This window comes from Sinohyriopsis cumingii, chromosome 2 (assembly GCF_028554795.1).
Source record: "Sinohyriopsis cumingii isolate HCF-2022 chromosome 2, ASM2855479v2, whole genome shotgun sequence".
Classification (NCBI taxonomy): Eukaryota; Metazoa; Mollusca; class Bivalvia; order Unionida; family Unionidae; genus Sinohyriopsis; species Sinohyriopsis cumingii.
In genome coordinates this window covers 93,522,893-93,544,565 of record NC_142962.1, presented here as the reverse complement: position 1 = coordinate 93,544,565, position 21,673 = coordinate 93,522,893, and the positions used below count along the sequence as shown (strand labels likewise).

Sequence of the window (21,673 nt, the reverse complement as noted above, 5' to 3'; positions counted from 1 at the left end):
GCTGTACTAATGTAGCCCCCCAAATCTAATTCTGTAGTTTTCATGATATGACCAACAGAAATTCACAAGACTCTATCATCACCATCATTTAGATAAATTGAATTCCATTTTGTATGAGGTAGAGGGCACCAACATTAGCATTATTTTAAACTGCAAAAACAAAACTGTCAGAGTAATTATCACAATGGTGATATTTTTAATCGTATCAATCTACACCCTAAAAGTCGCTTCATACATACCTTGCTATTACCTCTGTGTTTACCGTCCTCTGTAAAGCCTCAGCAATAAAGGATAAACCCTAGAGAAAAAAATATAGTGTAAATCATATGTTAATACACTTAATTATTTTTACCAAATTATGGTGGACTGGAAGGGTGATGATTTTTATCCATATAGTGTCCATGCCTGATAGATGGATAGTCTTGTTACTTTGAAATTAATGGAAAACTTGTAAGAATTTCATTTCTGTACTATTATACTGTGATGAAGCACAAGTATCACAGACATTAATTACTTCTTACCAAAATGTCTTTTCTTAAACTATGGGTATGTATTTATTTATGTATTTTGCCAAAACTTGTGTTTACCAAGGTATGGGAGGTAGGAAGTGTCATATTTTTCACAGCCAGAAACTGTTCTACCACCAGATGCAGGATGAAATGTCTTAGTTTGATGGACTCATCACTGGGGGTGCTGAGATACGACTCACTCAGGCTAGCCTAAAAGAACAAGGAAAAGTCATACATAAACATGCAACACTCGTGACTTCATATTTTCTGCTCTTGTTTTATTAGTGTTGAGAAACAGATAAACAGATAAATAAATAACATTAAATCAAGGTCATTCTGTGTGTTTGTGTGTGCGGGTCTCGTTCTCTTATTTATGTCTTCTATTTCTCAGTATGCATAATTGCATTTAATGTTGATTTTAAGCAATACTTTATTTTCAGGAAGAAAATTATGTGCTATATGTTTATTATAAACACATTTTGTACATGACATAAATCATAATATTCATATGCAGGATACACATACTTGAAAGTGTTTGGATGGAGAGATATATGCAGTATACACATACTTGAAAGTATTTGGATGGAGAGATATATGCAGTATACACATACTTGAAAGTGTTTGGATGGAGAGATATATGCAGCATACACATACTTGAAAGTGTTTGGATGGAGAGATATATGCAGCATACACATACTTGAAAGTGTTTGGATGGAGAGATATATGCAGCATACACATACTTGAAAGTGTTTGGATGGAGAGGTATATGCAGCATACACATACTTGAAAGTGTTTGGATGGAGAGATATATGCAGCATACACATACTTGAAAGTGTTTGGATGGAGAGATATATGCAGCATACACATACTTGAAAGTGTTTGGATGGAGAGATATATGCAGCATACACATACTTGAAAGTGTTTGGATGGAGAGATATATGCAGCATACACATACTTGAAAGTGTTTGGATGGAGAGATATATGCAGTATACACATACTTGAAAGTGTTTGGATGGAGAGATATATGCAGCATACACATACTTGAAAGTGTATGGATGGAGAGATATATGCAGCATACACATACTTGGAAGTGTTTGGATGGAGAGATATATGCAGCATACACATACTTGAAAGTGTATGGATGGAGAGATATATGCAGCATACACATACTTGAAAGTGTATGGATGGAGAGATATATGCAGCATACACATACTTGAAAGTGTTTGGATGGAGAGATATAGGCAGTGTAGTTTGGCAATACGACTTTAAAAGAGCATTATACTGAATTTTAACTGATGGGAGTAACTAGATTTTACTATTGTAATTGCAAGTTAGTAAAAATGCTTAATCAACTATCACTTAGACAGGATTTCTTTTTTTACTTTCTCAAAGTTCACTATAAAATGGCAGCTTAAAGGATTTCTAAACTGCTCTGAAGCAAACTCTGTAACATGTACATGTAAGCAAATGCATCTTCATACCATACTGTTCATATTAATTTCATTGTTGCCAATAAACATTACCAAATCTATTCATATACAACACACTGAAACATTTAATGTATGCAAATTAATGAATTAGACCCTTCCTTCCATTGAATCAATATAACTAAGAACAAATATGGTACCATGCCTAGCAAATGAATGCATCTATTTTAGGAAGAGTGATTTTCTTAATATAACTACTTACTTTTGTTACAACAATCCATTGATAAGATTGCACATTTATGGTTTTATTATTGTCTACATACTTGTAGTAACACCATGCATTGGTTAAATAGTATTTGCTTCACTGCCTTTTTTGTGTTCCCACAAAAATGAGTTAAAAAAATAACCTTTACCTTGCAGCATTTATCAAATTCCACAAGACTGACTTGTCCCCTATGTTTCAGACCTATATAATTACATTTTTAGGATAAATATTCTTATACATAATATACAGGCTTTGCTTTCTATCAACTGTATATTTTCCATAACCTATCTGCTCAATGACTTACAAAAAACAAACAGTCTTCCTAGACACAGCGATGTCCACTTTTATTACCCCATGACATGTTGACTTATGGTTTCAAACTGATTTCATAAAGAAAAATACACAGATGTTAAAACCTGAGAATGGTTTGTTTAAATCTGAAAGTGCTTTGCGTCAATGCCAATTCTTAAAACACAAATTGCTATTTACATACTGGTGTTTAAGTTTTGAAACACACGTTGATACGTTTCCATGAACAAATTGTAATTTGCAGACATTCGGCAGTTATGATTTTTTGGCAAAATATGTGCTTCAACACTGCTGTGAACAAATGTATTGCAGAACCAGACACTATCAACAGTTAATCCTTTGTAACCACGATCAGTTAGGACTAAGGAGGTTTGGCAAGTGGAAATTATTCTGAACCCTATCAACAACAAAAAATAAAAATAAAAATAAAGCTGAATCATGTCGCTAATTTTCACAAATCTATATTTTCTAATCAGATTACTCTTAAGTTTGTTTGTCACTAAAATTGTGTTGATCCCCATGAAGATTAAATGTTCCTTCTTTAAAGGAAGTGGTTATGAAAGGTCAATGCTGGTTTAATGGTTTATACTGCTTATTGATCACTTGTAAAAATGCACATAACATTATTCAAGTTAAAATGATAGGTGGTAAGAGAGATTGTTAACATCTCACTGTAGTTTGCTGCATATTTTCTGCTTACTGAGTTATGCTAATCTATGTTATAGGTGAATTAAACCTTTAGAAAATTTTTAATTTTCTTGATGAGTTAATTCTGTACCAGTACTATATATAGGTAAATTCTAAGCAACAATGAGCTCCTGTGATTTACTCCAGGTCTGACCTGAACAGCAGCACTAAATATTGCAACTGATCAGGGAAATGGTAACAACTTCACAACTAAAAATGTGAATGTTTTATTATATACAAAATCCTTGTTACTATTTACAATTGTTTTGGATGAATGCATGAAATATTTTAACAAGAAAAATGAATTAAAAATAAAATGCATGTGCCATAATTGTGAGAATTACCCAGTTCAAGTCTGACCTTGAAAACTGGCCTACCTACACAGACTTATCATGAGAGATGATCTGTAATGAGAAACTGCTCTTTTTGGCAGAAGGGGTAGACTTTCATGACAGGTTTATCTCTGTATGTTATGAATGGCAGACATGGTGCCGATTATTGAAGTCTGGAAAATTTATTTAAGTAGCTGTGAGTTATAACAAAAAAATTCTAACTGTGACACAAGATAACTGTGTACAATAATAAAAGGTACTTAAGCTGTGATGCAATATATACATACAAATATATTACTTACAACTAGTGGATGAACTGATGAAGGCATGAGACTTCCAGCTTGGTGTTTCTGCAAAGTATCAACATGAAACTTAGCTTTAAAGTCTAAAATAGCAAATTTATAACCATACACTTGAGTTGTGTGTTCATAAAGCATATCCCCACACTTCCATGTTCTGATACTTGCCTCTAATTTTGAGCCTCATTGGTAGGCCCCTGAGGGTAAGGACTGCCCAAAGGGCAAATGTCAGTTGAGTGTTCAGCTCAGCAAGAATGATTACACTGGACAACAAATTTTTACAAAAGTCATGTTACTGAAATAAAATTAGTCAATTCTTATCAATTTTTATGTGCTGAACACGAATATGACAGTCAAATTGCAAAATTGGCTCTAGTTTTTTTGTAATCTGCAAGAAATTAATGTTTACATAACGAAATGCATTCCAATAGTAAAAGGTCAACTGTAATAGCCTACCTATAAAAAATCAAGTCATTGACTACATCTTAGATTTCTTCGCCTGTCTCTTGTACAGCTGTTCGGGAGCATCTCTGAGGAGTGTCCAGCAGTTGTCAGCCAGCATTGTAGTGGACCATTTTCCCTGGTATCTTTGTTCCATTGTTGCGATATCTTGATGAAAACGTTCGCCGTGTTCATCACTAACAATACCACAGTTGCTAGGAAAGAAATCCAAATGGGAATGAAGGAAGTGAATCTTTAGAGACATATTGCAGCCAAGTTTCTTATACTTCATCAACATGTCTTCTACTAGTTCCTTATAGTTTTCTGCCCTAACATTTCCGAGGAAGTTTGTAGAAACTAGGCGAAAAGCATTCCATGCTTGTTTCGCGTCACCTTCCAGCAAGTTGTTGAACCGGTCATCTTTGAAAAGCTCTCGAATCTGAGGACCCACAAAAACTCCCTCTTTAATCTTTGCTTCGCTGAGTCGAGGGAATTTTTCATGCAGGTATCGGAATGCTGGCAAAGTCCGGTCAATGGCTTTCACGAAGTTCTTCATCAAACCTAGTTTGATGTGAAGGGGTGGTAGCAAGATTTTCTGAGCCTCAACCAGAGCTGGGTGTTGGATATTCTTCTCTCCAATGGCTACATTCTGCCTGTGAGTCCATTCCTTCCTCATGTAGTGCATTTCCCTTGCTCGGCTATCCCACTCGCATAAGAAACACATGTATTTTGTATATCCTTGCTGCAGTCCCATTAAAAGGGCAACTACCTTCAAATCACCACAGAGGTGCCAGCTGTACTTGTTATACTCAATGGAATTCAGTAGCTGCCTTAAGTTATCGTATGTCTCTTTCATGTGGACAGCATACGCTACTGGAATAGATGGAAGAATGTTTCCATTGTGCAAAAGCACAGCCTTGAGACTCAGTTTCGAAGAGTCCACAAATAGTCTCCATTCTTGTGGGTCATGAGTGATTTTTAAAGCATTCATGAGGCCCTCAATATCGGAACAGAATATCAGATTACTTTCCTTTCTGAAGAAAGGCTCCAATTGCTGGTGGCGCTTTCGATATGCAGTAATTGTGACATCTTCTTCTAGAAGATTCCATTGTTGGAGTCTTGATCCTAGCAATTCTGCCTTGTTCTTTGATAAGTCCAAATCACGAATCAGGTCATTTAGTTCTTCCTGTGTTATTCTGTGTGGGGTTGATGATGCACCACAGTGAAAATCTGGATCACTGCATGCTGATGGACCAGGAGAAGAACAGGTCGACTCACCTTTGTCTTCGTCAGATGAATCAAGAGAATATTCTGCTGGAGGTTCTGGAATAGGAAGTCCCTCACCATGTGGAACTGGTCTCAATGCAGACGGAATGTTTGGGTAGACTATTCTCGACTTCTTTCGCTTCGTTATTCCGCCGGAAAGAGGAGGAACCAAGCAGAAGTAACAGTCATTTAGGTGGTTGCTTGGCTCTCTCCACACCATTGGGACTGCAAACGGCATTGATGACCTTTTGCAATTCAACCACTGTGAAAGCTGTGTTGTACATGTAGCACAGCATATATGCGGAGCCCAAGGCTTGTCTTGGTCACCAACCTTGCATCCGAAGTAAAGATGATATGCCTTCTTCACTTGAGAATTGATACTTTTCTTCTGGTTGGCAAATGTCACTTCCCCACAAATATAGCAAAAATTGTCCGCGGTATTAACACACTTTCGAGGCATTACTGTTCTTTATTGTACGTAAATGGATAAAATAATAAGTTTTATGTAACAGTAGCTTGAACTGTCTCGCACAACGTCTAAAATATTTTAAATGCTGAACCTATCTGATTGGGCTTTATATAGTACACTGCTTACGTCAGCTTCAGCAGCCGCCTGGCATTAGTATAATAGGCCTACACATGTATAGTACACTGCTGACGTCAACTTACTTCAGCAGCCGCATGGCATTAGTATTGCATTGCATCAGAAAATGATGCAATCAACTGTGGATGATGTGAGCATGATGGTATTATGCAATGTTACATCATTATTCCGGATGTTGCTGCAGTCCTACTGGAGAAATTTACACAGTGAAACATAGAAAATGAGGTATATGAATATCTTCAAAACGAGAGCCAATACAAATTTTTCACGGTTATATTCGTGTTCGGCACACCAAAATACTACAGATTAGGGCCTTTTCAAGTCAGTAATGATTTCACTGTTGACCAGTGTTATATGGTGGTGATCTTACTAGTTTTCAAGTTCTAAGTCCCTTGGTTGTAATGATTTTGATCCCACAGTCAGTATTAAGTGTGTGTATAAATTCTGTAACTTCATGCCCAGTATGTGTACATGTAGTTATAAGGTGGGGATCTCAATAGTTTCTCTGTTGTAACCCAGGGGATAAGACAACGTGGTTATGTAAAGACTGTAGGGAATTGCCCAGGGGTTCTAGTCTGAAATGTGTTGACTCTTGGGTCATTGATCACAATTCTCATACATGTGAGACATACAGCTCCAGAGTTATTTGAAACTGATCTCCACCCCCCCCCCCCGGTGTGATCACAATTCCCAAAGCTTTGATAGAATGAATTTACACCCACAAAACTATGATTCATGCTAGTTTCATGTGTCTATGAGTTCTGTGACATTACAAGTGTGTATTAATGTCTGTATGTTCATAATGGGATACCCAGCCATAACACAATGGTTGGCAACAATAGAGTACCACTGTGTTATATAATATATTAGACAGTATCAAAACAAGTCTGTCTACTGAAGATAACTGAATATATATCAGCTAGGCTACACAAGATTACATGGGATTGGGCACAAAACTTAAATAGTAACATACTAAACAAAAAATACAAAAAACATTACTTGCATATTTATTAATAAACTTTATGGAAAACCATGCACTGGTACATATATGTATATGAAAAAGAGCAAATGAATAGCATGATTTGTAAGAGTACTCACCATCTGATCTCATATTAGCAACTGTGAATCCATAATAATTCTCTCTTTAATGTGCACAATAAAGCATGAGTTTTGACAATTCCAGAATAGATCATGATGCATATGAATTCAAAAATTATTTTTAGATTAACTTAAGGAAAGATAAAGCACAATTACGTTTTAGTATCGACACGTATATGTGTCAAGGTCACTAATTAGCATTGTATAAATTTAAACTTCTAGAATTTTCTAAGTTTTAGTTAATCTGAAATCAGATCTATTATTCCATGCAAAAAAAACACACACAAAATTAAATATGAATCACTACTACTTAGCAGGGTTTCAAAACTTTCAAACATGTTGGATGGGATTGATTTTTTTAAAAACCAAATAAAAGGCCAAATCTGATACCATATTGTGCCAATGTTTTGAATAAGAAATTCACATTAGGCTTGAAAAACTGATACTGCCTGATCCCAAAAACTCTAACCAATGACCACACCACCTAAAAATCTTTTCTGTGACCCTGACCTTTGATGGCTTTTATTTTCTATGGTGTTTCTTCTACACTGTAGTAGTTTTGGGCCATATGTGTAACCACTCACTAACTCAAACCAGGGATATTAACCTTATTTTTTTAATAAAAACTAAAACAGAAATTTGATGTCCAATTAGCTGAAATTGTGACCACTATGTCTCAAGATAAAAAAAAAACTGATTATGAAATAAATGCTAAGGGTTCAACTTCAAACACTCAAACTTGACCAGCATCAAGATGTAATGGGGCACTAGTGTAATGGTGTGCTTTGTTAAAATACCTAATGACAGAGTGATTACTTTAATAAGAATTTAGACTGTTGATGCTGAGAAAACAGATCAGAATACAAACCACTGGAAATTTTGGTAGATAGACAGTCACAATATCTTTCAGTCTCCTGTGAACATATGCAGTTTTCATGTAGTCCATTCGTCCAAGACCCTGTACAAACTGAAGAAATAAAAGTGAATTTAAAAAAAAATATAAAAGAATTTATTGGCTGATAACAAATAATAAATGCATGTAAGCTTTTCCTGCTGCACTGAAAATCTGTTTAAATTTAAACCCCTAAAATCATTTAAATCAAAAACAGGACTTTACTACAAGAAAATTAAAACAATATCTCCATCTCAGTTCTAAATTAAAATGATAGCACTATGGATGTCACTTTACATGTCTGTCCCCTGTTTAACAGTCCTTTATGCTCCATGATTATAACCTTTGACCTTTAGGCCCCAGAATCTATAGGTTTCTACATTACCATATGGGCTGTTCAATTTAAACATATATAATACCCAGGGAAGGCATTTTTTTAAAAATATTGATTAAGGTACAATAACTGATCAAAGAGTTCACATTAAAATGAAAGAAAATTCTAACTTTCATCTACCAGACATTAAAGGTGCCTTCTCTGGGTTCCAATTGTGTCTTACTACAACAGTCTTATGTGCAAGGCATCTGTCAAGTTTGGTCAAGGGACTTGCTCTGAAAAAAAGCTATTCTGCAAAACCAAATTTCCTTTGGCCATTACTGTTGACCTTGCGATCCCAAATTCAATAGGCCTCTCCTGTACTTTAAGAGCAAACTCTAAATACACTTTGGTCAAGGTATGTAGTCCTGAACTAAAGTTATGCACTGACAGAGGCTAGAACCTTTTACTCTTTGACCTCAAAATCAATATGCTTCAATCTTACTTAATGTGTGAGTTATCCATTATGTTTGGTGAAGATACATTGTTAAAATTGAAATTTTTGTGAAAAATGGATCATCCTCGCATCCCCTTGTCAGTCACAGTAACGCTGGCCTATGATTTTTTACCACAATTATTTTCTCAAGGTCTGTAAAGTAGAACAAACGACAGTAAAAAATTGTGGTTTTTTTGCATGATACATCATGTTCTAGCAGGTATGCCTTTGATTTTATGACCCTCAAATCAATAGGGTTTTTCCTTACCCAAGTGCAAGCCATCCACAAAGTTTGGTACCTCTAGATCGTGTGGAAATGAAATTGGAAACAGGCAGATGGACAGATGGATGGACAACATCATAACAAATAGACTTTTCTGTATGTAGGAGGTATAAACATATTACTTGTGTTCTGCTGCATTCAGACAAACAAATTAATGCCTTGCATGATAATTAGAATTATGATACAATTATTTAAGCCAGTTACATTAACTACCTTCTGTTGGTAAAATTTATGACTGCATTTCTGGTCAAGATATATTAACAACAAATGGAATACATTCAACTAACAGTATATATTGTTGTTGCTATTATTATTAATAAGCACTTTTATTATGTTTACCCAAATAATGATGTAATTGTTTGTATCTACTCTCCTACGATCAATAAATCAATCAATCAAAGCTATTTAGCAAGACCAGATAGGGCAATATTGCTCACCAGATGCAGATGATCCCTAACAGCAGACAAAAAGGTTGAGTTCACTGGTTTATCTGTCTTGAAGATGTAATGAGGTGTTATCATGGTATTTATTAAACTGGGGAGGGGACAGTCTGGTTGGGACTGAAATGGAAAAAAGCAATGAACTGAGACAAATTTATATACTCATAAAGGCTCGGTATCTAGCCTGCAAACTCTGCCATGAATTATCTCATCATTGCCATATATTACTTTTAAAATGAACATGTTTTCAACAAAGTGTTAACAAGGGACAGACTTTATAACAAAACATTTTGCTCACATGACACACTAGCATATCGGAGTACAAACTTAAGGCATAAAGTAACACAGTACAGCATCGTTCCAGTTGAACACAATAACTTGTGTAGAATATACGTATATATAATTCTCAAAAACTTTAACACAGTGTCTAAATACTGTAGATGCCACCATCACTGTCTCTGTTAGAGAAGTTATACCTATGCTGATAACAGGCAAGAAGAATGAAAATCTTAAACTGATGTCAAGAACGACAGATTTTGTAGTCACCACCAGAAAATGTTAACTATATGCATATGCTGCACAATCAAGACAATAAAATCATCATAGAGGAATAATTAAAATTCTGGGATTAATTGATAAGAATACTTAATTCCTATAAACTATCAGAAAATTATCCCTTTTATTTTATTATCCTGACAAAGGCATTAACAGCAGTAAAACAATACTTTTTATGATATTATTATAACTGCAAAACCCATGTTAATTTTGTATGCTGTCACAATATGTATGTATGTATGTATTTTTATGTACATTTAATTTAATCGTTTGTTATTTTTTTATTTATATTTAAATATAAGCAAATGAGAAAGTTCAGCCACAACCTGAACAGAAATATTGACATTACCATCATAACTATTGTTAGAAAAGTTGTTGTTGTAGGGTTTAATGCCATTTTTCAGCACAAGATAGGCTATACATGGTGGCCAATATAACTGGTGCAGGAAGAACCCTGGAAAACCAAAAGAATAACCACCAACCCACGAGAAGCTACTGGCAAGCTTTTTCATGTACCCATGTTAGCCAATCCCGAGACTTGAACCAATGCAGACAGAGGTGAGATGGCAGTGATCTGGAATGGTGAGCGCTCTAGACCACTTGGCCACTCAGGGGCCTGTCAGAAAAGTAACAGCCATGTCTTGCTTTCCAAGTAGTGAGGGTTTCATAAACACTGAGAAGTACCTGTACAAATAGTAAAGATGCACAGTGCTTGACAATATGACCAACAACTCTGTACATATTGTTCAGAATATCTGCAGGACCAAAATTCTTCAGAACCAGGCTCACATACTTGGGTATATCACTGAAGTAGGACATCACCTGTGACCGAAACTGCATCTTATCTGACCAAGTCTGAAAAGATAGCCAAATCAAAGGTCAGAAAACAAAAGACTGCATGCTAACTTAAGATATTTGTGAGGTTAGCCATCATGTCTATGGATGACACTAATCTACCTAATTTCTTATTCAGAGAAATATGGACCAACATCACAACCATGTTATGTTAAATGTGTCTGTACTTGTGCACACATCTGTCTGAAGGTTCAGTGTGTAGCACACCAATGATCCTTAGATTGGGATGTAGGACTATGTACCACTTTCTAAAAGATACTAAAGGTAAGTGTATTATGAGAAAATCGGATGAAACAATTCTTGTGAAACAGAAGCATGTTACCAGTAAACTCTTATGTAGAAGTAGTTTGGAGATTCCTGAAAAATACCAAAAATAAAAGCCATGTTTGTCAGGTCTGATTTACACTAATTACCACCAAACCTTGTTTTCTTAGAACAGCCTGTTTAAGAACAACACCTATGCATAAACAACAGTCTAAATAATAGTACTGCAAACCTTGTTTTCATAGAAAGGCTTGTTTAAAAAGAATACCTACACATAAACAACAGTCTAGACAAGAGTACTTAAAAACCTTGTTTTCATAGAAAGGCTTCGATGCATAAACAAGTCTAAATAAGTGTACTGCAAATGGCACACATACACCTGTCTCATGACATTTTCCTTACTGGTAACCTTGACCTCTGCATCAGGGACTTTACTATTATATGGTAAGGTGCAGACCTGGGTAAAGCTTCATCAAAACATATGTAGGATTTAATAACTGACAACCGAGGAAAGGAAATAGACCACTAGCTTATATTAACCCTTTTTATCTTGACCTTGGCCTATTTAGGTAAGGGCTATAGCTCTGAATGCCAGACACTACCAAGTCAGCATATGTAACAGGCTACAACAGTTAAATTGCTTCAAAAGCTAAACCCATATATAGAAAGAGGTCACTGATTCATATTTTACCTTGCTGTAGCCTTGACCCTGAGGCAGGCAGAATGGTTAATGAATGTGACAGTGTACAGCCATACTATACCATTGGCTAAAGTTTAATTAAATTACCTTCAGTGGGTCAAGTTATACAAGGGACGAGGATATAAATTAGAGCTACATTTATCTTTGCTTTGACTGTCGCCCTAAAACAGGTGGCATGGCTATGGTATGTGACATATATAGATGTTACTAAGGTTTTATTAAAATATCTTCAGTGGTTCAAGAGTTATACTCCAGACAAGGATATAAGTCACAGAGCTGCCATGACCTTGACCCTGAGGCAGAGAGTGGTTATGTCAACCAACACATAGTTTAGTCATGGTATATAAGTTTCATTAAGTGGTTCAAACAACTTGCTCAGGCAAATAGTAACGATTTTGTACTCACCCAGAATAAATTTGTATTCAGCCAGCTATTATAGAAATATAAAAGTTAAATCATATTAATGACCTAAATTCAGTATGGTTGTTTCCATCTTATAATGTGACCCGTCTAAGACCAGTTTTAAGTAATTATAAATTGAGACCATTCTGCTCTCTCTCTGGAATGCATTTATTAGTACTGAACAGTTGGAGGAAAGCAACTGTATGAGCTTGATCAAAACAAAATGGAAAACAAACAAACTTCTGGCAGAAAGTATGGACTTTCAATTAAAAAATTGTCAATAATTTCTGACAAAACATTTCTTTTTCTTCAAGGGAAGACTGGTCAGCCCTGAATCAATACATGCCATAGTGAATGACTGAGTGAACTGAAAATTCACTTTACCACCTGAAACTTTTACTTGCCATTTTGAGGTGAGCAATTGAATCTTCAACCCCTGTGGTAGATGGCTATTCCATAACCATTATGCATTCTTTATTATTCCCAAATTATCCAATGTTGTAGAAACTCCATATGATAACACTGTTCCCAGTTATCATTTGGAAAAAAAAGGTGCAGACAACAACTATTTGTTTGCATGATTACCTCTAATTTTCCATAAGCTATACTGACAACCTTAGGAAAGATTGTTATACATGCATCAAGACTGTCTGGGACAGGAAAATCAGCAGTCTGGAAAATCTTCTTCACTTCACTTAGCTGCAAAACACTCCTATATGAAGTAAAAGGATCATACAAAGTTAAGGATAGAAAGTTATGGATAAGTATGAGCAGACTAATCCTGGTATCAAGATTAGTCAAATCAATCTTATGTTTCATTAAAGACTTTGCTAAATGGTTTGCTTCCCACTACTAGTCATTCTAAAGTTTCCCTCTCTGAGTTTAAGTACGTAAATAAATGAGCAAGGAAATAGTGTTACTAAACCTTTCTTCTCCATGCACAGGTTAGAAGTGTAATGTAATTTGTCAGGTAACATACCATATATACTTCCTTATAAGCTGGATCCATCTGCAAACAGCACAGACCCTGACATTTCAATTGTGTAATAGTGTGCTGGCAGATTAGGGTCTGTACTATTTGTTTCACTAATTACTTCTAACAAAACCCAGATCTGTTGGCATATTATGCGATGGTAGATCTGAGTCTATGCAGTTGGACCGGAGTAAATATGATAATAGGTCATGGTCATAATAACAACTTTATTGATGTAACGTCCAAAATTACAACACATCACACGTAATATATATGAGTACTATATATACTTCCTTATAAGTTGAATCCAACTGCAAAAGTCAGACCCAGACATGCTGTCACATAATAAAGCATCTGGGTCTATGCAGTTTGTTAAGTGTAATGAGAAGAACAAACAGAATAGACCCTGATCTGACAGTGCATTACAGAATGGCAGATCAGGGTCTACACTGTTTGTAATTGTCACAATGCAAGAAGCACTTCTGCATGCTGCAGACCAAAATATAATCAGCTATTAATTATATTCTCACACATATTCTTGCAGGCATCAACTAATACTTTTTATGTCTAAATACAAGAGGGAATATCAAATTTAAATTAAAAGATAAAACTGGATTTTATCTTCACACAGCAAATTAGGGGCATACTTTTGGGTATTCTACAAGAAAAACAGGATCCAGATCTGTTCCCACATTATAAGAAGGTTGGTGAGTTATCTGGGCAACTAAAACAAGAAAGTAGTGTAACTAGTTTTTTGTTTTTAAAGTAGCCTGCAATTCATAATGCCTAAAATGGCAGTTATCAGTTTGGAAAAACTCTAAAAATGTTTGAAATTTGCAGATGTGTACATATAATAATTCTGTCACAATTGAGAAGACATTAAAAACAATGTTTATAAATAGCGTTTGTAAAATTGCAATGTTTTCTATGCAGATTTGTTGTTACAGTCATTTTTAAGAAATTTTCATTGAAATTGGGCACAAATTCATCAAAATTGACTTGACAGCCTTGAAAGTATTATTTTCTTCTTCATCATTATAAACAAGACACAGAAGCAAACTCAGGATTTTTTTAAAAGAGTTTTGAGAACCAGTGATAGGTTTAATCAAAAATGGTGATTTTTCCAGAAAAGGTCTAATACTTTTAAAAGAAAAGGTGGGTGGATTGGTAGGTTTGAATCTGCCACTGTGAAGTCTCTGTCAAATGATTACATTATCTGAATTGGTTAATGATGATAGATCTTGTTATTTCATTTGTCTGATGAAGCAATTATACCATTAATACCCACTTATGAGTCAAGTTCAAATGCAAACAACACAGACTCTCATCTGCTGTTTTGTAAATCTGCTGGAAGATTAGGGTGTATGTGATCTTTATTCCACAGATTACTCCTAACAAAATGCATACACCCAGATCAACCAGTGCATTATGCAATGGCAGATCTGGATCACTGCAGTTTGTAGATGACTTAACATATACGCCAGCATGGTAGCTGTAAAGGAATGCATAATAAAAATTATGGGTGACAAAAGATTACATTGCACATTTAAGAAAAGCATCAATACTGTGTCTTGGACAACTTTAACTGTACCTGGTGACTGCCTGCAGCTGTTGTGCAGAAGTGAAGTCCGTAGTGGGAACAAGGAGGGAACAGCGGACCCAGGCCTTAATAATGGTCTCCTCATGTTTGGGAACTGACCGCTCCAGATGACAAGTGACCATGTCATCACAAAGAAGATGGGACAGAAATCTGCAGCTAACACTAGAGAAAGAGTGTAAGTGCAGCTTGAAAAATTAAGAGGTGCAAGCAATAGTGAAATGTCAATTTGGCAAAGACAGCTAGGCAGACTAAACTGTTGGTATTATGCAACCTTTTGTTGAGTACAAATATACACTACATATTTAATTTTATCTTAACAAGTAGCTAGCAAAATACGAGTTGATACACTCCATATTTAATTTTATTTAACATACAGCTGGCTAAACATATACTGGTAAACTTATTTAACCTTATCTTAACATGCAGTAAGAGTAAGATATTGATAAACTCCATATTTAACCTTATCTTAACATAAAGTTAGATTTTAAAAAATCAATATACTTCATATTTAACCTTATCTTAACATGCAGTAAGAGTAAGATATTGATATACTCCATATTTAACCTTATCTTAACATACAGTTAGATTTAAAAAAATCAATATACTTCATATTTAACCTTATCTTAACAGAAAGTTAATTTTTAAAAATCAATATACTTCATATTTAACCTTATCTTAACAGAAAGTTAATTTCTAAAAATCAATATACTTCATATTTAACCTTATCTTAACATAAAGTTAATTTTTAAAAATCAATATACTTCATATTTAACCTTATCTTAACAGAAAGTTAATTTTTAAAAATCAATATACTTCATATTTAACCTTATCTTAACAGAAAGTTATGGTCGAGTGGTCTAAAGCACTCTCCGTTACGGGTCACTGCCATCTCACCTCTGTCTGCGTGAGTTCGAGTCTCGTATTCGGCCAGTGTGGGTATGTGAGAAAGCTTGCCAGTAGCTTCTCGTGGGTCAGTGGTTCTTTCCGGGGTTTTCCCGGGTTCTTCCTCCACCATTAATACTGGCCGCCATGTATAGCCTATCGTGTGCTGAAAAATGGCGTTAAACCCTACAACAACAACAACAACAACAACAGAAAGTTAATTTTAAAAAATCAATATACTTCATATTTAACCTTATCTTAACATAAAGTTAATTTAAAAAATCAATATACTTCATATTTAACCTTATCTTAACAAGCAGAGTAACATATATTGATACACTCTATCTTCAATGTTTTATTAACATGTAGCTATGTAAACACTTATCGATACACTTTAAATTTCATATATAAATGCATTAAACTGCTGAAGCATTGCCACAACAGAATAATGGATTTAAAGATGCCTAAATAAATAAAGATGTTGTGGGACTGAAGAAAAACATGCTAAGAAATCACTGAGCATAAAATGCAGAAAATGAAACCATGTCAGTATTCTCAGATAAGTCTAAAATACAACTGTAAAATTTACCTGAGGTTGACATTATCCCCTGAAGAAAAGTGCTGGAAAATTGTGGAGAAGTTATCCTTTGTAAAAGAAGGAGGACTGAAAATACAAATTATGATCTTAGATATTGTATCCATCATGTTTAACTATGCACTGTAAATCAGTATTTATCATCTAAAGGTGAAAAGTATTAACAAATGTGTTAATACAGTTCTGGGAATCTCAATATATATATATATATATATATATATATATATATATATATATATATATATATATATATATATATATATATATGTGACAATACCTTTCCATAAAGCCACTCAATATAGTGATGTTAGTGCCAGAAAAGTAACCACTATCTTACTTCCCACTAAGGTGGGCTCAATAAAAATGAGGGCACCATGCCGTTTTCTAATTATTAAATTTATAGACATGTTCTTGTCATAAATATGAATGCCTCAGCAATTATTTGTTCCAACATCTTAAAAATGTCAATTTACTGGTTGGATGTTTTGGTAAAACCAGAGTGGTTTTTGTGTGTAATATCTCACCTATCAAGTAAATCACTGACCAATAATGTCTTTTTAACTTCATAAAATATTTAAAGTAATGGATTTTGCTCCAGATTTGGAAATCTCTAATGCTCAAAATGTTAAAATGCTGACTTTTGATTGGTCAGAAAATTTTCAAAAGGCTCCAATACAACTGGACCTACAAGTCTATGGTCATCTGACAGAAGCTGACAGCCACATCTGCCAGCTGAGGAGAAGTGGTTAAGGTGGAGGTCGAGAGCTCTTTTACCGAGGGGTACACATGACACCACAGGGAATCAGCAAAATCTGAAGAAAAAAAACAGGATCCCGACAGTATGGGAAGGGTTCAACAGATATGAGAAAATACAACTAAATTAATAACTCAAACATCAATCACTCAAATACCCAGAATCACTAAAATGATATATTAAGTTAATTCATAAATCATTTTATGTTCATATACCTAAAAAAAACTTAAAGAAACATTCAAGACACAGCACAGCATTGCAATTTATCAAACTTTCAGTGTAAGTGACATATTTATCTTTTGTAAACATAATTTTAAAATTCTGCCAGCAAGCATGACAATACAAAAGATCAAGAAGACAGGATAATTAATTAGTTTTACATAGTATTCTTTATTAAGATAAAACTGCTCAATAGGAAAAAAGCCAGATCAATGTCATATTTTTATTATTACATGAAAAAGGAAATCTACTCCTGCACCACTCTAAGCTCTTCAAATTAGAGGTTATCGATCTTTAAGAAAAGGGCCTTTTTTCTCGAAAAGTAACTCCTTCACAGAAATAGAAACTCATCTTTTAAAATGATCACTATTGCCCACAAATTATGTGGCAAAAGGAAGGAATAAAATTCTCAAATCCAAATTAGTGTCAACATACTTGTTCACAGTGGAATAAGCTATGTTTACTTGCCTGTGCAGTGGTTGGTAGCTTGTCCTGACTTATCTCCATTCTTGAAAAGCTGTCTGAAACAAAGTAGAAATAAAATAAAAAAAATAGACACTGTGCATAATAGCACTAATAGAATGAAATTTCTAAAAATATGCAAATTCATCTTGCCAACAGTACCAAGTAATACTACATAATGTAAACTACCAGCTACTATTGCATTGCTGAATTACCTAACCCACTTACCATTATAGTAGCAGTGTTCACTAATGTAGGCAGGTAGATGGCTTGGCTGCAAGTTGTGCTGTTACAATTAGATCAAACAAGTAAATGCCTTCACTCTGGTGTGTGAAAGATCGAAGATCAAAAGTATGAAATGGTGGTGTGAGACAGGCTGCTCTCATAATGTCATCCAAAGACGAGAGATTCAAGTATGCCCCAGATGCATCAATAACCCTAATCTTATGCGCTTTAATTCTCATGAAAGAAAGGTGCCTCTCAGTGGGAGACTGATAAGCTTTCTTAACAGTGTGAACATTGTACCTGAAAATGGCCAGCAAAATATTAGAGGAACCCTAGAGGGATAAAATGAGACATTAATGACCCTTCTCTCCTTTGGGGAAGCCCTGTGGCACAGATACAACTGAAATGTGAGAATCTCAGTGAGAACTGGAGTTACTGAAGGTAGCTGATTCCTGTCCAAGAACCCTGGATGGCAAAGAAGAGAAATTAAATCAGAGTTATCACAGAACAGTGCACAACTATTTTCCACTGACAATGAAATTCTCTTCTCCTCAATGATGCTAAGGAAAGTGGGAAACTCTTAAGGGTTCCTCAATGGAGGCTTCTTCCAAAGGTTTGTAAAGGGGCTTAATAATGCACAAAGAGCACAAAAAAGTTACATCATGAATTCTGAAATTGGCTTTTAGCCTGGAGAATGCAGTAGGTGACCTCAAAAACTGTCTTGGAGGATTGATTCCTTGAGATGAGTCAAACTTAATGGTGGGTTGTTGTATAAAAGAGACCCCTGTGTTGTACTCATGGAACAGCAGATTGAATGGGTTGTTGAACAATGACCTCTGGGACCACTGGGGGAGGATGGATCAGGATAAACCAAGAAGTGGAGATCCTTACTTAGTGGAAAACCTGCAGATTTTGAAAGGTGGGAAGGTGCAAGTATACAGACATTCCTATCTCAGATTGAAAGTGCCTATTGTCCATGCCTGCTGATCTGGCATGGCTGAGACAAAATGTTGTTCAGTCTTGTAGTGAACAAGTCATGTAATAGTCTTCCCTACAGTTAAGAGAGCATCTCTGCTACCGAATGGTGCAGAGACCATTCCATCAGGATCTCATGGCCCCATCTGGACAAGCTGTCTTCCAGGATATCCCTTTTGTTTGGAACATTACAGTCTTTGAGAGTAATCTCAAAGTCTGCCTAACGTAGGAGGTTCCAGAATTCCATGCAACAGGAAGGAGTACCACCCGGACACCTGAGGAACACTACTACTGGTTAGTTGTACAAGGCAACAATAACACAATGACATCTTATGTGGCTAACACACCCATTTTGGGCTTTGAACACCAAATGATTTCTAGATTGTTAAGATGATGGGTCACTTCTTCCCAAGATTGATATCCCCGAAGAACAAGCCATTCTGGTTCCTGCATACCATCCCAAATCCAACATGTCTGTATCCAGAGCTGTGACTCATGACTCCAATCAGAAACAGATCCCAATCTAGCAACCAACTCAGTAAAGTCCTTGTGCAACTTCTAGTTTTCTAGAAGCAAGAACTAAAGAAGGCACAAGTGAGTATCGCTAATGAAACTAGACCTAAATACACATTTGGAGTTCCTAGGAGACAGAGTCTAAGGCAAGCCAACAAGTGTTGGCCATAAACCCACTATGAGGGACAGAATTTGAATGGTGGAATGTGAACCCTTCTGATGATTTGTCAGGAAATTCATACCCACAAAGATAAAATCCCGAGATGGAATGAGATCTCACAACTCTAAAGTATGAATTAGTCTCAGACAAGCCACCCATTAAGCAACAAAGGAATAGCTTCTTAAGGAAGTGTTTCTCAGGATGTTGTGAATCTACCAGTCACTGAAATACTGAAGGATGGAAGTCCAACACCATTTTGTTGGATGAAGCTGGAGAAGGTCAACAGCCTGTCACATTCATCATACCTTAAAACAATGGCAAAGACATCCAAGATGCCCTAGGGTGAAACAAAAACTCACTTTCAGGAAGTGATAATGCTGCTCTGGTTCCCCATCCCTAAACAGGCAAGTGAAACCCAATTCCTCACCCCCATGGTGATTGTACAGTAACTGATAAGGGAGGGGTGTATTGACCTGAACCCAGTCTCCAGACAATCGATCAAAACCTGGTGTCCAGTTGCTTGAAGAGCATTACATGGTGACGGTTTTGGAGCCCAGTGTCCAGTCCAGTTTAACTCATCTGCAGACAAAACTCCATCTGCTGACCAAGGTCTGCATCAGATCTATATCCCTCCCACATCCTGAGATGATGTGGAGGAAGTGTAACCTGTCTTCTTCCTTTGGTAAGTGCAGTGATGTTCTGCTAAGTCCCACATTACATCTATCCACAGCCAACGAATGGGTGGGGTGAGTGTCCCAAGGGTTCTTGTAAACACACCATCAGACATATTTATCTCCTGAACAAAAATGCTGAAAACAGTATAAACAGGAACCCAATAAGGATAGCTATACATATCCTGACACTGGTACTAAGACAGGGAAACATTTTAATAGAACCACTACTTTGCTAAACAAGGTGAAGAACCCATTTAAAATTATCAAAAATGGAACAACAACAACAACCCCCCACCATAGAGACCATGAGGTATCATCCCAATTCCTGTCCCTAGGACTGTGTAGTAATGAATGAGGAGAAAAAGACTCAGACAAAACAAACAAGGATATGCTTGGCTGAAACAGGTTTCAGACAGGAATAGAGGAAGTTCATTGAGCCTCCTAATGTATGCTTGCACAATAATCCAAGGAAAAAGAGGAGGGTATTCCAAATGTTAGCTATGACTAAGGAGTCAGACTGGGATCATGTTCTTTCCAATTATGGTCTTCCAGTAACTGCTTAGAGAAACAGAATATTAGCTGTGACTGGTGATTTTTTTATCCTGGAGAGGAAAGCAATGCAATAGTACCAGTTACTGTATAACTGAAATTAAAACCACTTTTCTTCTTTAAGTCATGGTGATCTTTGACCATAATTTATAGGCTTATTCCTTATATTAAGTGCAAGCTATCCACAAAAAAGCCTATCAAAAGTATTTTCTGTTGAACTGAAGTTATTGTGCAGAAGAGGAAAAATTAATGGATGATGGACAGACAATAAGGTCATAGCATAATACACTTAGCTAAAAGGTGGCTGTGACCAAGGCTAGGAACTATAGTTAAAATGAAAAACTTTAACCACACCTTAATAAAACTGTTCAAGACACTCTCATCCCTGCTGTATGACAAGTGACAGTCCCTTTCATTTCCTTCATCTACTATTCATGTGAACTTGACAAAAGTTTTAGAGACTGCATTAGAGCAATCCTGATGAATAAGGAAAATGATTCTCATCATTATATAAACAGAGTACCAAGATTCCCATCATCATATAAATAGAGTACAAAAATTCCCATTGTTGTATAAATACAGTACAGTAGTCCTCCTCTTATAAGGTCACCCCTAATGCATCACGGAAGTGGCCTTATAATGAGGGTGGCCTTTC

The 21,673-nt window shown here is 35.7% G+C and overlaps 1 protein-coding gene across 3 annotated transcripts in view; it reads right to left on the bottom strand.

The window, feature by feature from the left end:
* LOC149805383 (protein MMS22-like) overlaps positions 1–21,673 on the bottom strand; it is a 121,020-nt gene that overhangs the window by 12,296 nt on the left and 87,051 nt on the right. For all 3 annotated transcript variants that reach the window (XM_089949877.1, XM_089949883.1, XM_089949881.1), the window contains exons 23-33: positions 17,929–17,981; positions 17,176–17,299; positions 16,482–16,556; positions 15,002–15,172; positions 13,023–13,149; positions 10,901–11,071; positions 9,659–9,781; positions 8,106–8,204; positions 3,832–3,879; positions 588–719; positions 240–298 (exon numbers count right to left, since the gene is read on the bottom strand). In XM_089949877.1, coding sequence (XP_089806003.1) covers positions 240–298; positions 588–719; positions 3,832–3,879; positions 8,106–8,204; positions 9,659–9,781; positions 10,901–11,071; positions 13,023–13,149; positions 15,002–15,172; positions 16,482–16,556; positions 17,176–17,299; positions 17,929–17,981 — 1,182 coding nt within the window. The remainder of the gene's footprint in view (positions 1–239; positions 299–587; positions 720–3,831; positions 3,880–8,105; positions 8,205–9,658; positions 9,782–10,900; positions 11,072–13,022; positions 13,150–15,001; positions 15,173–16,481; positions 16,557–17,175; positions 17,300–17,928; positions 17,982–21,673) is intronic.